The sequence below is a fragment of the Equus przewalskii genome, chromosome 12 (genome assembly GCF_037783145.1).
Source record: "Equus przewalskii isolate Varuska chromosome 12, EquPr2, whole genome shotgun sequence".
Lineage (NCBI taxonomy): Eukaryota > Metazoa > Chordata > Mammalia > Perissodactyla > Equidae > Equus > Equus przewalskii.
The window spans coordinates 26,115,796-26,131,394 of NC_091842.1; the positions used below are offsets into that span (position 1 = coordinate 26,115,796).

At 35.2% G+C, this 15,599-nt stretch overlaps 1 protein-coding gene across 5 annotated transcripts in view; it reads left to right on the forward strand.

The window, feature by feature from the left end:
- LOC103568054 (phospholipid-transporting ATPase ABCA3-like) overlaps nt 1-15,599 on the forward strand; it is a 205,007-nt gene that overhangs the window by 96,411 nt on the left and 92,997 nt on the right. For all 5 annotated transcript variants that reach the window (XM_070568434.1, XM_070568435.1, XM_070568438.1 and 2 more), the window contains one exon: nt 6,531-6,660. In XM_070568434.1, coding sequence (XP_070424535.1) covers nt 6,531-6,660 — 130 coding nt within the window. The remainder of the gene's footprint in view (nt 1-6,530; nt 6,661-15,599) is intronic.

The following is a 15,599-nucleotide window of genomic DNA, read 5'->3' on the forward strand; positions in this document are numbered from 1 at the left end:
AGGTGAAAGACACAGTGGAAGAAGTAAAATATAGATTCCATGAACACCTGAGTGGACATGTTAGAGGAACAAATCAGCATAATCAAGGATAGACATGTTGAAATGCTCCAGATAGAGGAGAAGAGAGAACTAAGGCTAAAAAGAAATGAAGAAAGTCTTTGAGAAATATCCGACTCAATTAGGAAATGCAACATAAGAATTATAGGTATTCAAGAAGGAGAAGAGAAGGAGACGGAAGGAGACAGCTTGTTCAAAGAAATAATAGAGAACTTCCCAAACCTATGGAAGAAGATGGATAGCCATGTGGAAGAAGCTATCAGATCTCCTAAATACATCAGTGTAAAAAGACCTACTGCAAGGCATATAGTAGTGAAACTGGAAAAAGTGAATGACAAAGAAAAGATACTGGGGCTGGCCCAGTGGTGCAGGGGTTAAGTCCGCACATTCTGCTTCGGTGGCCCAGGGTTCACCAGTTTGGATCCCAGGTGCAGACATGGCACTGCTCAGCAAGCCATGCTGTGGCACGTGTCCCACATATAAAGTCGAGGAAGATGGGCATGGATGTTAGCTCAGGGCCAGTCTTCCTCAGCAAAAAGAGGAGGATTGGCAGCAGATGTTAGCTCAGAGCTAATCTTCCTCAAAAAAAAAAAGGTAAAAATACTAAGGGCAGCAAGGCAGAAAAAAATAATCTACAAAGGAGCCCCTATGAGGCTTTCAGTGCATTTCTCTGCAGAAACCTTACAGGCTAGGAGAGACTGGAATGACATATTCAAATCTTTGAAGGACAGAAATTTGAGCCAAGAATACTCCATCCAGCAAAAATATCCTTCAGATATGATGGAGAAATAAAAACTTTCCCAGATAAACAAAAAGTAAGGAAGTTTGTAGCCACAAGATGCCCCCCCCCCAAGAAATCCTCTAAAAGGCCCTCATAACTGAAAAAACAGGGAGGAAGGGATTATAAAGCACAGAGTAATGAGATAAATGGATAAAAAAATCAGAAAATTGTAGCTATACATCAGAACAGGTTAGCAAATACTCAAGAGTAGCATTAAGGATAAAGGGAAGGAAAACAAAAACAAAGATATTCTTGTTATTTTAATCACAAACTGCCAATACAAGATGGAGTGATATGTGAGAAAAACAGCTTAGAAGGGGAAGAGGAAAGAGGAATCAGTTTAGTCTAAGGAAATAACAGGCCATCAGAAATTGGACTATCTTACCTACGAGATTTTGAATACAAACCTTATGGTTACCACTAAACAAAAAGCAGAACAGAGACACAAATAATAAATAAGGAGAAAACAAAGAAACACCACAACTCAATTGGTAGACCAAAATACACAGGACAAGAAGCAAAGGAAATGCAGGAGAACTGGAAAATGAATGATGGAATGGCAGCATTAAGCCCTCATATATCGATAATCACCCTTAACATAAATAGATTGAATTCTCCAATAAAAAGACAGAGTGGCATGGTGGATTAAAGAAGACCCAACAATATGCTGCCTCCAGGAAACACATCTCAACTCCAGTGAAAAACACAGGCTCAGAGTGAAGAGATAGAAGATGTACTCCAAACTAATGGCAAACAGAAGAAAGCAGTTGTTACAATACTTATATCAGACAAAGTAGACTTCAAGATAAGACGGGTAAAGAGAGACAAAGAGGGGCAGTAAATAATGATTAAAGAGACCTTCCACCAAGAAGACAACACTTATTAATATCTATGCACCCAACACAGGAGCACCAGAGTACATAAAGCAACTATTAACAAACCTAAAATAAGATATTAATAATAACACAATAATAGCAGGGGACTTCAACATTCCACTCACAACAATGGCTAGATCATCCAGACAGAAAATCAATAAGGAAACAGTGAAATTAAATGAAAAGCTAGACCTGTTGGATTTAATAGACATATGTAGAACACTCCATCCAAAAACAGGAGAATAAACAGAAAAAGAAGAACAAAGCCCAAAGTCAGCAGAAGGAGAGAAATAAAAAAATCAGAGCAGAAATAAATACAGAATATTGAGAACATTCTTCTCAAGTGTGCACAGAACTTTCTCAAGGATAGACCATATGTTGGGCAACAAAGCAAACCTCAATAAATTTAAGAAGATTGAAAGAATAACAAGAATTTTTTCTGATCACAATGCTATGAAGCTAGAAATTAATTACAAGAAAAAAGCTGAGAAAGGGACAAAGATGTGGAGACCAAACAAAATGCTATTGAACAACCAGTGGGTCATTGAAGAAATTAAAGGAGAAATCAAAAAATATCTGGAGAAAAATGAAAATGGAAACATACCATATCAACTCATAGGGGATACAACAAAAGCCATATTAAGAGGGAAATTCATTGCAATACAGGCTCACCTTAACAAACAAGAAAAATCCCAAATAAGCAATCTCAAACTACACCTAACTGAATTAGAAAAAGAACAAACAAATCCCAAAGTCAGCAGAAGGAGAGAAATAATAAAAATCAGAGCAGAAATAAATGCTATTGAAACAAAAAAAAAGCAGTAGAAAGGATCAATGAAACAAGGAGCTGGTTCTTTGAGAAGATAAATAAAATCTACAAACCCCCAGCAGACTTACAAAGGAAAAAAGAGAGAAAGCTCAGATAAGTAAAATTACAAATGAAAGAGGAGAAATAAAAACATACCAGAGAAATACAAAGGATTATAACAGAATGCTACAAAAAGCTATCTGCCAACAAAATGGACAATCTAGAGAAAACGGATAAATTCTTAGACTCTTACAACCTCCCAAAGCTGAATCAAGAAGAAATAGATAATCTGAATAGACCAATCACAAGTAAGAGATTGAAACAGTAATCAAAAGCATCCCGAAAAATAAAAGCCCAGGACCACATGGCTTCCCTGGAGAATTCTACCAAACTTTCAGAGAGGATTTAATACCTATTGTTCTCAAGCTATTCCAAAAAATTATGGAAGATGGAATGCTTCCTAACACATTCTACAAGGCCAACGTAACTCTTATACCAAATGCTGACAAGAACAGCACAAAAAGGGAGAATTACAGGCCAATATCACTGATCAATATAGATGCAAAAATCCTCAACAAAATATTGGCAATCCGAATACAGCCATCCATCAAAAAGATCATACATCACGATCAAGTGGGATTTATACCAGGGATACAGGGATGGTTCAACATCCACAAATCAACCAATATGACACACCATATTAACAAAATGAGGAATAAAAACCACGTGATCATTTCAATAGATGCAGAGAAGGCATTTGACAAGATGCGACAGCCATTTATGATAAAAACTCTTAACAGAATTGGGATAGAAGGAAATTACCTCAACATAATGAAGGTCGTATATGACAAACCCACAGCCAACATCATACTCAATGGGGAAAAACTGAACGCCATCCCTCTGAGAACAGGAACAAGACAAGGATGCCCTCTATCACCACTCTTATTTAACATAGTACTGGAGGTTTTGGCCAGAGCAATTAGGCAAGAGAAAGGAATAAAAGGAATCCAAATAGGGAGAGAAGTGAAACTCTCTCTGTTTGCAGATGACATGATCTTATTTATAGAAAACCCTAAGGAATCCATCGGAAAACTATTAGAAGTAATTAACAACTACAGTAAAGTTGCAGAGTACAAAATCAACTTACAAAAATCAGTTGCATTTCTATATTCTAATAACTAACTTACAGAGAGAGAATTCAAGAATAGAATTCCATTTACAATCACAACAAAAAGAATAAAGTATCTAGGAATAAATTTAACCAAGGAGGTGAAGGACTTATACAATGAAAACTATAAAACATTATTGAAAGAAATAGATGATGACGTAAAGAGATGGAAGGAGATTCCATGCACATGGATTGGCAGAATAAATGTAGTTAAAACGTCCATACTACCCAAAGCAGTCTACAGATTCAATGCAATCCCAATCAGAATCCAATGACATTCTTCACAGAAATAGAACAAAGAATCCTATTTACAAAGAATCTGCCTGTCTATGGCTTCTGAAGAGAAGTCTAGTGTAATTTTATTCTTATTCCTCTATAGGTAATGTTCTCCCCTGCCCCCCAGCTTTTATTGAGATTTTTTTTATTTTTCAAGACTTTCGTTATTTGTTTTTCACCAGTTTAAATGTGATATGCCTAGGTCTAGTTTTTTTGTGTTTATCCTGCTTAGTGTCCTGTGAGCTTGCTAGATCTATAGTTTGGTGTCTGTTATTAGCTTTGAAAATTTTCAGTCCTTATTGCTTCAAATATTTCTTCTGTGCCTTTCTCTCTTTCTTCTCCTTCTGGTATGCCCATAACCTGTGTGCTATGCCTTTTATAATTGTCCCAAAGTTCTTGGATAGTCTGTTCTGGTTATTTTAATTCTTTTTTCTTTTTATTTCAGTTTCAGATATTTCTATTGGTATACTGTCAAGCTCACTGATTCTTTCTTCAGCCGTGTCTAATCCACTGATGAACTCATCAAAGTCATCCTTCATTCCTGTCACAATGTTTTTGCTTTCTAACATTTCCTTTTGGTTCTTTGTTAGAGTTTCTATCTCTGTTTACATTACACATTTGTTCTTCATGTCTCTTAGAGACCTTAGCACATTAATCATAGTTATTTTATACTACCAGTCTGATATTTCAAAATCTCTGCCATATCTGCATCTGGTTCTGTTCTTTGCTTTGTTTATTCAGACTGGTTTTTTTTCCTTGCCTTTTTGCATGCTTTGTAATTTTTTGCTAATAACCAGACATCATGTATTGGTTACTAGGAACAGATGAAATTACTGCTTAAGTATGAGGTTTTATTTTTGCCTGTCTAGGAATTAGGCTGTGTTTACAGTTTGCTGTAGCCATCAGAGGCTTTACTTTCCTCTAGTGTCCTTGTTTTTTCTTGTCCCCTGTTAGTTTTGGGTTTTCCTAGAGACTTATTCTTAAATATAGTCTGAGCCTGTGATTCTTTCTGCTGTAATCAGATTATTATATATGAGCCCTGTTTATGTGGTGGAAAGGTATAGGGGGAGAAAAAGTATTCTATAATCCTATACCTAGGTCTCAGTCTTTTATTAGGCCTGTGCCTCTGGGCTGTGACCCTCACAAGTGCTTCTCAGCTCTCCATCACCTGCTTAGTTGCGACAGAAATGCTAACGAGATGGAGTTGGGTATTTCCCTTCCCTCATGTATGTTAGGCTCTGATAAAGGAGTTTCCCTTGAGGACTGGCCTTTGTAACTCTGAACAGAACACTTGGGCATATTGAAAAATTGTTTATTTTATCCTGAGGTATTTCAGAATGGTTACTCCCTCCACCCTCCCTTTATGGAAGCACAAGGTATTTTTCTCTAATCTTCACCATGAGAACCTGCTGGGGCTCCTCGAGGTTAACTCATGAAAGGATGCAGGCTTTCGAAAACTTTGCCCCCAGGAGTTTTTAACTCTCAAGATAGCACACACTCAGCCTCTAGAAATTTGTCAATTACCATTTAAATGATCTTGTGAATTTCTGGCTCCAGGGACTTCGGCTCCCAGAAACTGTAATTCTCTGTATTTGCCTGCATCTCCAGTTTTTGACGCATTTGTTTGCCCAGTGACCTCAGCTCTCTAATGGATCTAAGAACTGTTGCTTTCCAGTTTGTTCAGCTTTTTTGTCATAGTGAGAATGAGAGTGATAACTTCCTCCCTATTGGAGGAGACTATATTTTTATTAGTTCCTTGAACATGCTCAATTTCAGTTTGTAGCTTAAAAAAAATATGGCCTCAAAGAATCTTTCTTGACCATCTTTCATAAAGTAGCCCCATCTACTAATGGTTATTACAATAGGTAATCATTTATCAGTTTTTGCTTTTTGTGTGTTTCTTCTAGAATTTTTCTCTCATGAGAGCAGGAGCTGTGTCAGTCTTGTTCACAAATGTATTCAAGGTACCTTACACTCTGTACGCCACATAGTAGGCACTCAGTAAACATTTGTTGAATAAATGAATTGATCAGCAGTGATTGGTGACTGATGAGTTTTAGTAGATGTGGCAGAGGGAGATGTCTAAGTTAAGTCAGTCCCCAGGTTTCTGGCTTGTACATCTAGGTGGATAATGGTGCATCTTACTCAGATAAGGAATGTAGCAGGAGGAGTACATTTTCAGATGTGGTAATGAGTAGAGTTTGAAGTGCATATAGGACAACCAAGTATAATGGGTTTCCACCATAAAGTTCTGGAACTTATGAGAAAGACATTGACTAGAGCGGATTGTGACACTGTCAGTTTCAAACAGTAATTGGACCAAAGTGGGACTGGGTAAGATTGTTCAGAAGGAGTTTTGTAGACCTACTTTGAAGGTCTATTCATATACTGCTTTCAAATATTGTTTCTTTTTTACAATTCTATCTCTTTGTACTTTGACTTTTGCTCCTTTTTGAGATTACTCGTTTGTTTTTTCTTCCCCTCTGGATAATTTATATCAATGCCTGTCCTCTATAAGTAATCGCAATAGATATGAAGTTAGTGATTGTTTTTTTCTTTTCACAGAAATTCACATTACAGAATACTGTCGTAAGGGCAGTACAAGACTTGTCTTTGAATATATATGAGGGGCAAATCACTGTTCTTCTAGGGCATAATGGGGCAGGAAAGACTACCACCTTATCTATCCTCACAGGTATGTATTCAGGGTTCGCCCTGAGCACAGGTAGTGTGGAACAAGATCTGAAGCTTTTGTGTACGCTCTTGACATTGACATCATTGTCACTTAAGTGATGCATGCAGTTGTTGATTAATCCACTCTTCTTCAAGTGCAAATCACTTATTATTGTTTAAAAATCAGTATTTATTTTTGTATCTCAGGTGCATCAAACTTCTCACTTCATAGTGCACCGTCCTTATTGTAAAGTCTCTCTTTTTTAAAGTTTCATTTCTTTATTTCTTTTTATCTTACTTTTCCTACTATTCCTCTGTCCTTTCCTAAGAAACCATTCTAATTTGTTCGATGTACATTGTTTTCGTTTTAAAATGTGTCATATATATTCTTATGAGTTTATTTTTATATTCGTTAAAAAATTTTCAAACATATATACAGGTTGAAAGATTTTTAGTGACCACCCTTATACCCACTGTCTAGGTTTTACCATTTTAACATTTTATTATACTTTTCACATATCTATCAATCCCATTTTTTAGGCACCTCAAAATTAATGTTAGACATTAATATGCTTCCTACTAAATAATTTAGTATGCACATCATTAACTAAAACTTTTTCTTCTCCTATAAAGTTTTATTATGATGAAATGCTTAAATTTTAAGGGTTTATTTTCTGAATTTTGACATATGCATACATTTGTGTAATTCACTTCAATCTCTATTAAGATAGAGAACTTCACTAACATCCCAGAAAATTATCTCATTACTCAAGTGACCCACTTGTAGTTTAGAGCAACCAATACATTTCAGATAAAACAGTAACTTTATTCATTCATAACTTCAGTGTATATTAATATGCCATGTATTTGGATGGAAACTGAGAATGCAGTGATGAAAACAAAGTCCTTTCCTTCAAGGATCTTACAGGTGGGTGAGGCGAGGATACTGATGAGTAAATAGGAAATTTACTCCAAAGATATATCCATGTTCTAATCCTTGGAACCTGTGAGTGTTACCCTATATGGCAAAGACTTTGCAGACTTTTAACTGATTAAATAAAAAATTATGAGATGATCCTGGACTATCTGGGTGGGCCTTAAATTCAGTCACTGGTGTCCTTATAAGTGAAAGGCAGAAGGAGATTATAGACAAGCAGAAGAGGAGAGGAGGCACAGAAGAGAGAAAGCAATGTGGCGATGGACACATATAACTGGAGTGATGCTGCCACAAGGTAAGGACTATCAGCAGCCACCAGAACCTGGAAGAGGCAAGGAATGGGTTTTCCCCTAAGAGCCTCTATTGAGAGAGTGGCCCTGCTGACACCTTGATTTCAGCTCAGTGACACTGATTTCAGACTTCTGGTCTCTGGAACTGTGATAGAATAAATTTCTGTTGTTTTAAGCCCCTGAGTTTGTAGTAATTTGTTACAGCAGCCATTGGAAACCAATACACTTATTATCTCAGAACATGCATCATGCACTTCCTTATGTGAATGTGCTCATGCCCTTTCCTTCCCTGGGAATGCCTGAACAACCACTCCACTTTTTGAAATAGCCTATTCATCTATGAAGATCTAGCTCAAAAGCAACTTCCTGATCCCCTCAACCAGAATTAATCACTCTTACCTCTTTTTGGTAACTGTTATGTCCTAAATGATTAGAAGAGTTCCTCACATAGTAAGTGCTCAGTAAATACTTGTGGAATAATTAATTCTATTGTGTATTACAGTTGTTGAGTCACCTGTATCCTCCATTAGATTTAAGTTGTTTGAGACAAGGGTCATGTCTTGTTAATTTTTTAAATGGTAACTTTTTTATTGAGGTAAAATTCCTATGACATAAAATTCACCATTTTACAGTATCCAGGTAAGTTGCATTTGCTACATTTACAATTGTGCAACTATTACTTCTATCTAGTTCCATAATAGTTTTGTTCCCCCCGAAAAGAAACCCTACACCTCTTAGCCATCACCCCCTCAATTTCCCATCCTCCCAGTCCTGGCAACTACTAATCTGATTTCACTCTGTATGGATTTGACTAATCTGGATATTTCATATAAATGGAATCATACAATATTTGGCCTTTTGTGTCTGTCTTCTTTCACTTAGCATAAAGTTTTCTAGTTTCATCAGTGATGTAGCACGTATCAGTATTTAATTCCTTTTCATGGCTGATTAATATTCTGCTGTATGCATGTACTACATTCTGTTTATTCATCAGTCAATGGACATTTTGGTTGCTTTACCTTTTGGCTGTTGTGCTGCTGTGATCATTCATGTACAAGTTTGTGTTTGAACACCTGTTGTTTTTTTTTTTTTAAGATTTTATTTTTTCCTTTTTCTCCCCAAAGCCCCCCGGTACATAGTTGTATATTCTTCGTTGTGTGTCCATCTAGTTGTGGCATGTGGGACGCTGCCCCAGCATGGTCCGATGAGCAGCGCCATGTCCGCGCCCAGGACTCGAACCAACGAAACACTGGGCCGCCTGCAGCGGAGCGTGCGAACTTAACCGCTCGGCCACGGGGCCAGCCCCTTGAACACCTGTTTTAAATTCTTTTGGATATATACCTAAGAGTGTAATGGCTGGATCATATGGTGATTCTCAGTTTAATGTTTTAAGAACTGCCAAACTGTTTTCCATGGTGAATGCCTTGTTTTATATTCCTATCAGCCATGTGTGAGGATTCCAATTTCTCCACATCCTTACCGACATTTCTTATTATCCTTTATTTTTAATTCTAGCCATCCTATAAGAGTTAAAAGTGGTTTCTCCTTGTGGCTTTGATTTGAATATTCTTAGTAACCAATGAGTTGAGAGTCTTTGCATGTGCTCATTGGCCATTTATAGATCTTATTAGGAGAAATGTCTGTTCAAGTCCTTTGTCCATTTTTTAATTGGGATGTTTGTCTTTTTGTTGTTGAGTTACAAAATGTAGTTATGTATTCTGGATTCTAACCTCTTATCACATCTGATTTACAATTTTTTTTTCTTGCGTTCTGTGGACTGTCTTTTCACTACCTTGAAAGTGCTCTTAGATGCACAGTTTTTTAATTTTTATAAAGCCCAATTTACCTATTATTTCTTTTGTTGTTTATGGTTTTGGTAGCATATCTAAGAATCGATTGCAAAATCCTATGTCACAAAGATTTACCACTATATGTTCTTCTAAGAGTTTTATAGTATTAAATCTTACCATTTAGGTCTGTAATCCATTTTGAGTTCATTTTGTTTAACTCCATTCTTTTGCATGTGAATATCCAGTTGTCCAAGCACCATTTATTGAAGAGATTATCCTTTCCCTATTGAGGTCTTGGCACCTTTGTTAAAAATCAATTTTCCATAGTTGTATGGGTTTATTTCTGGATTCTAAATTCCATTCCATTTATATATATTTGTACCAGCATCACACTGTTTTCATTACTGTCGTTTTGTAGTAAGTTTTGAAATTGGAAAGTGTGAGTTCTCCAACTTTGTATTTCATTTTCAAGATTACTTTGGCTATTTGAGGTCTCTTGTAATTCCATATGAATTTGAGGGTCAGCTTTTCCATTTCTGCAAAAAGGTCTTTGAGATTTTGCTAGGGATTACATTGTTTGTAGACTATTTTGGGGACTAGTGCCATTTTAACAATATTAAGTCTTCCAATCCACGACCATGAGCTATATGTCCATTTACCTAGATCTTTAACTTATTTCAGCAATGGTTTATAATTTTCAGTGTACAAGTCTTGAACCTCCTTGGTTAAGTATATTTCTACCTTTTTTTTCTTATTTCTGATACTCTTGTAAGTGGAATTATTTTCTTAATTTAATTTTCAAGTTGCTAATTACTAGTGTATAGAAATGCAACTGATTTTTGTGTGTCGAATTTGTATTCTGCAACTTTGCTAAATTTCTTTATAACTTCTATTAGTTTTGTTTAGAGTCTCTGAAATTTTTATATATAAGATCATACGATCTGTTAATAGAATTACTTTTACCTCTTCCTTTTCAGTTTAGATGTGTTTTACTTCTTTTTGTTGCCTAATTGCTTTGTCTAGAATTTAAAGTACAAAGTTGAATAGCAATAGTGAAAGAAGGCAACCTCGTCTTGTTTCTGGTCTTAGGGGAAAGCTTTGTCTTTCACCACTGAATTAATTTCAACTGTGGTTTTTTCATAAGCGTCCTTTTTGATGTTGATCCCGGTATGCTGAATGTTTCTACCATGAAAGAGTGTTGAATTTTTTTTATATGCTTCTTCTGCATCAATTGAGATGACTATGTGGAGTTTCTTCCTTTGTCCTATCAATGTGATGTATTATATTGATTTATTTTCATATGTTCAACCCCCTTAGCATCTTGGGATAAATCCTACTTGATCGTGATGTATAATCTTGTTAATATGCTGTTGAAATCAGTTTGCTATTATTTTGTTGAGGATTTTTGCATATGCATTCATGAGGGATATTGGTCTACAGCTTTCTTTCTTTTTAATGTCTTTATATGACTTTTCTATCAAGGTAATGCTGGTTGTATAGAATTGGTAAAGGAAGTGTTCTCTTCTTTTCAATTTTTTGGAAGAGTTTGAGAAGGATTGGTATTGACTCCTCTTTAAATGTTTGGGGGAGTTAACCAATGCAGACATCTGGTTCTGGATTTTTGTATTTTGGGAGATTTTTGATTACTGATTCAATCTCTTTACTTGTTATAGATCTCTTCAGATTTTCTATTTTTTCTTGAGTCAGTTTTGCTATTTTGTGTGTTTCTAGGAATTTGCCAATTTTATCTAGGTTGTTTAATTTTTTGGCATACAATTGTTCATAATGTTCTTCTATAATATTTTTTACTTCTGTAAGATCTGTAGCAATGTGCCCACTTTCATCTGATTTTAGTAATTTGAACATTCTCTTATTTTTTTCTTCATCAGCCTGGCAAAAGTTTGTCAATGTTTTCATAAACCCAACTTTTAGTTACATTGATTCTTTCTAATATTTTTATATTCTTTATTTTATTTTTCTCTGCTCTAATCTTTATTATTTCCTTTCTTCTGCTACCTTTGGGTTAGCTTGCTCTTCAATTTTTAGTTCCCTGAGGTAAAATTGGGTTATTTGATTTTAATGCAAGTGTCTAAAAATATAAATTTCTCTCTAAGCACTGCTTTCCCTGCATGCAATAAGTTATGTAATATTGTGTTTACATTTTCATGTGTCTCAGAGTATTTTCTTTCTTTCTTTTTTTTTTTTTGAGGAAGATTAGCCCTGAGCTAACATCTGCTGCACATAAAATAGGGACATTTAATCACACTAAATATAATGGATAATCTTGAACACATTTTTCCCCTTCAGAGTACATTTTGTAAAGTAGAGTTAATGAGTTGTGAAATTTAAGTAGTTTTGTAGCTATATTTAGTACATTATCAGATATTTCTCCATAAAACTGGCCCAGGTGCAATCTATGCAAAAATGCCTTGTAAATATTTTTAGACTATTTTATGTGATTATGTTTTGTCTTCTAACTAAATTTTAACTTCTTGAGGATAAGGGTCCTGTGAATTTTTAGTTTTTAAAAAAATCTAGCACAGTGTTCATAATGCTGTGTTCACATAAGATGGTTCACGTATATCGTCAAATGGCAGAAAGCAGTACTAGAATATTAGAACAGCAAATTCCTTAAAACGTTTTTTGTTACTCAAATAATTAATATTATTTTATGCTCATTGGAAGCTGGAATATATGGATAAAAAAAGGAAAAAATTGTTTCTTTCCCCATTATCAGAAGATAACCATTGATATTTACCAGACTATTTCTTCAAGTTTTATTTTTATTGCAGTAACATTGGTTTATAACATTATGTAAATTTCAGGTGTACATCATTATATTTCAATTTCCGTGTAGATTACATCATGTTCACCACCCAAAGACTAATTACAATCTATCACCATACACATGTGACTAATCATCCCTTTTGCCCTCCTCCCTTCCTTCTTCCCTTCTGGTAACCACTGATCCAATCTCTGTCTCTATGTGTTTGTTTGTTGTTGTTTTCATCTTCTATTTATGAGTGAGATCATATGGTATTTGATGTTCCTCCCTCTGACTTATTTTGCTTAGCATTATACCCTTCCATCCACCTTGTCACAAATGGTACGATTTCATCCTTTTTATGGCTGAGTAGTATTCCGTTGTATATATATACCACATTTTGTTTTTTATCCATTCATCCCTTGATGGGTACCAAGCTTGCTTCCAAGTTTTGGCTGTTGTGAATAATGCTGTGGTGAACATAGGGGTGCATATATCCTTAGGCATTCATGTTTTCATGTGGAATAGCTGGATCATATCGTAGTTCTATTCTTAATTTTTTTGAGGTGTCTCCATACGGTTTTCCATAGTGGCTGCACCAGTTTGCACTACCATCTGCAGTATATGAGTGTTCCCTTCTCTCCACATCCTGTCCAATGCTTGCTTTTTCCTGTCTTGTTAATTATAGTCATTCTGACAGGAGTGAGGTGATATCTCATTGTAATTTTGATTTACATTTCCCTGATAGTTAATGATGGTGACCATCTTTTCATGTGCCTATTGGTCATCTGTGTATCTTCTTTGGAGAAATCTCTGTTCATATCTTCTCCCATTTTTAATTGGGTTGTTGGTTTTTTGTCTTTGAGATGTGTGAATTCTTTGTATATTTTGGATATTAACCCCTTATCTGATATATAGTTTGCAATTATCTTCTCCCAATTGTTAGGTTGTCTTTTTGTTTTGTTGATGGTTTCCTTTGTTGTGCAGAAGCTTTTTAGTTTGATGTAGTCCAATTTGTTTATTTTTTCTATTGTTTGCGTTGCCCAGTCAGACATGGTTCTTGAAAATATGCTGCTAAGGCAGATGTCGAAGAGCGTACTGCCTATGTTTGCTTCTAGAAGCTTCATGGTTTCTGGTCTTAAATTCAAGTCTTTAATCCATTTTGAGTTGATTTCTTTGTGTGGTGTAAGATAATAGTCTACTTTCATTCTTTTGCATGTGGCTGTTTTTTCCCACCATTTGTTGAAGAGACTTTCCTTTCTCCATTGTACATTCTTGACTGCTTTGTGGAAAACTAGCTGTCCAGAGATGTGTGGGTTTACTTCTGGGCTCTAGATTATGTTCTGTTGATCTGTGTGTCTGTTTTTGTGCTAGTACCATGCTGTTTTGACTACCTATAGCTTTGTAGTGTATTTTGAAGTCAAGGAACGTGATATCTCCAGCTTTGTTCTTTGTTTTCAGGGTTGCTTTGGCTATTTGGGGTTTTTTATTGTTCCATATAAATTTTAGGATTCTTGTTCTATTTCTGTGAAAAATGTTGTTGGAGCTTTGATAGGGATTGCATTGAATTTGTAGATTGTTTTAGGAAGTATGGTCTTTTTAACTATGTTTATTCTTCCAATCCAAGAACATGGAATATCTTTCTATTTCTTTGTGTCTTCTTCAATTTCTTTCAACAATGTTTTGTAGTTTTCAGTATACAGGTCTTTCAGCTCTTTGGTTAAATTTATTCCTAGGTATTTTATTCTGTTTGTTACAATTGTAAATGGGATTGTATTCTTAATTTCTCTTTCTGCTACTTCATTGTTAGTGTTTAGGAAAGCAACTGATTTTTTGTATGTTTATTTTGTATCCTGCAAATTTACTTCATTCATTTATTTTTTCTAAAAGTTGTTTTGTGCATTCTTTAGGGTTTTCTGTGTATAAAATCATGTCATCTTCAAATAGTGACAGTTTTACTTCTTACTTTCCAATTTAGATCCCTTTTATTTCTTTTTCTTGCCTGATTTCTCTAGCTAGGACATCCAATACTGTGTTAAATAAGAGTGGTGTCAGTAGGCATCCTTGTCTGGTTCCTGTTCTTAGAGGGATACCTTTCAGTTTTTCTCCATTGAGAATGATTTAGCTGTGGGTTTGTCATATATGGCCTTTATTATGTTTATGTACTTTCCTTCCATAACCATTTTATTCAGAGTTTTCATCATGAATGAATGCTGTCTCTTGTCAAATGCTTTCTCTGCATCTATTGAGATGATCATGTGATTTTTAGTTTTCATTTTGTTAACATAGTGTATCACGTTGATTGATTTGTGGATGTTGAACCATCCCTATGTTCCTGGAATAAATCCCACTTGATCATGGTGTATGATCTTTTTAATGTGTTGTTGTATTTGATTTGCTAGTATTTTGCTGAGGAGTTTCTGCATCAATGTTCATCAATGATAGCAGCCTGTAATTTTCTTTTTCTCTGTTGTCCTTGTGTGGTTTTCGTATCAGCATAATGTTGGCTTCATAGAATGATTTGTAAGCTTTCCTTCCCCTTCAATTTTTTGGAAGAGTTTGAGAAGGATAGGTAGTAAGCCTTCTTTGAATGTTTTATAGAATTCACAAGGGAATCCGTCTGGTCCTGGACTTTCATTTTTTGGTAGAGTCTTGATTACTGTTTTGATCTCCTTACTGATTCTTGGTCTATTCAAATTCTGTATTTCTTCTTGATTCAGTTTTGGAAGTTTGTATCATTCTGAGAATTTACCATTTCTTCTAGATTATCCAATTTGTTGGCATATAGCTTTTTGTAGTATTCTCTTATAATCTTTTGTATTTCTGAGGTGTCTGTTGTAATTTCTCCTCTTTTATTTCTGATTTTATTTATTTGAGCCTTCTCTCTTTGTTTCTTGGTGAGTCTAGCTAGAGGTTTGTCAATTTTGTTTATCTTTTCAAAGAACCAGCTCTTAGTTTCATTGATTTTTCTCATTTTTTAGTCTCTATTTCATTTATTTCTGCTCTGATTTTTATTATTTCCTTCCTTCTACTGATTTTGGGCTTTGTTTGTTACTTTTCTAGTTCCTTCAAGCGCACTGCTAGATTGTTCATTTAAGATTTTTCTTGTTTGTTGACTTAGCCATATTGCTATAAACCTCCCTCTTAGAACCACTTTTGCTGTATCCCAACAATTTTGGC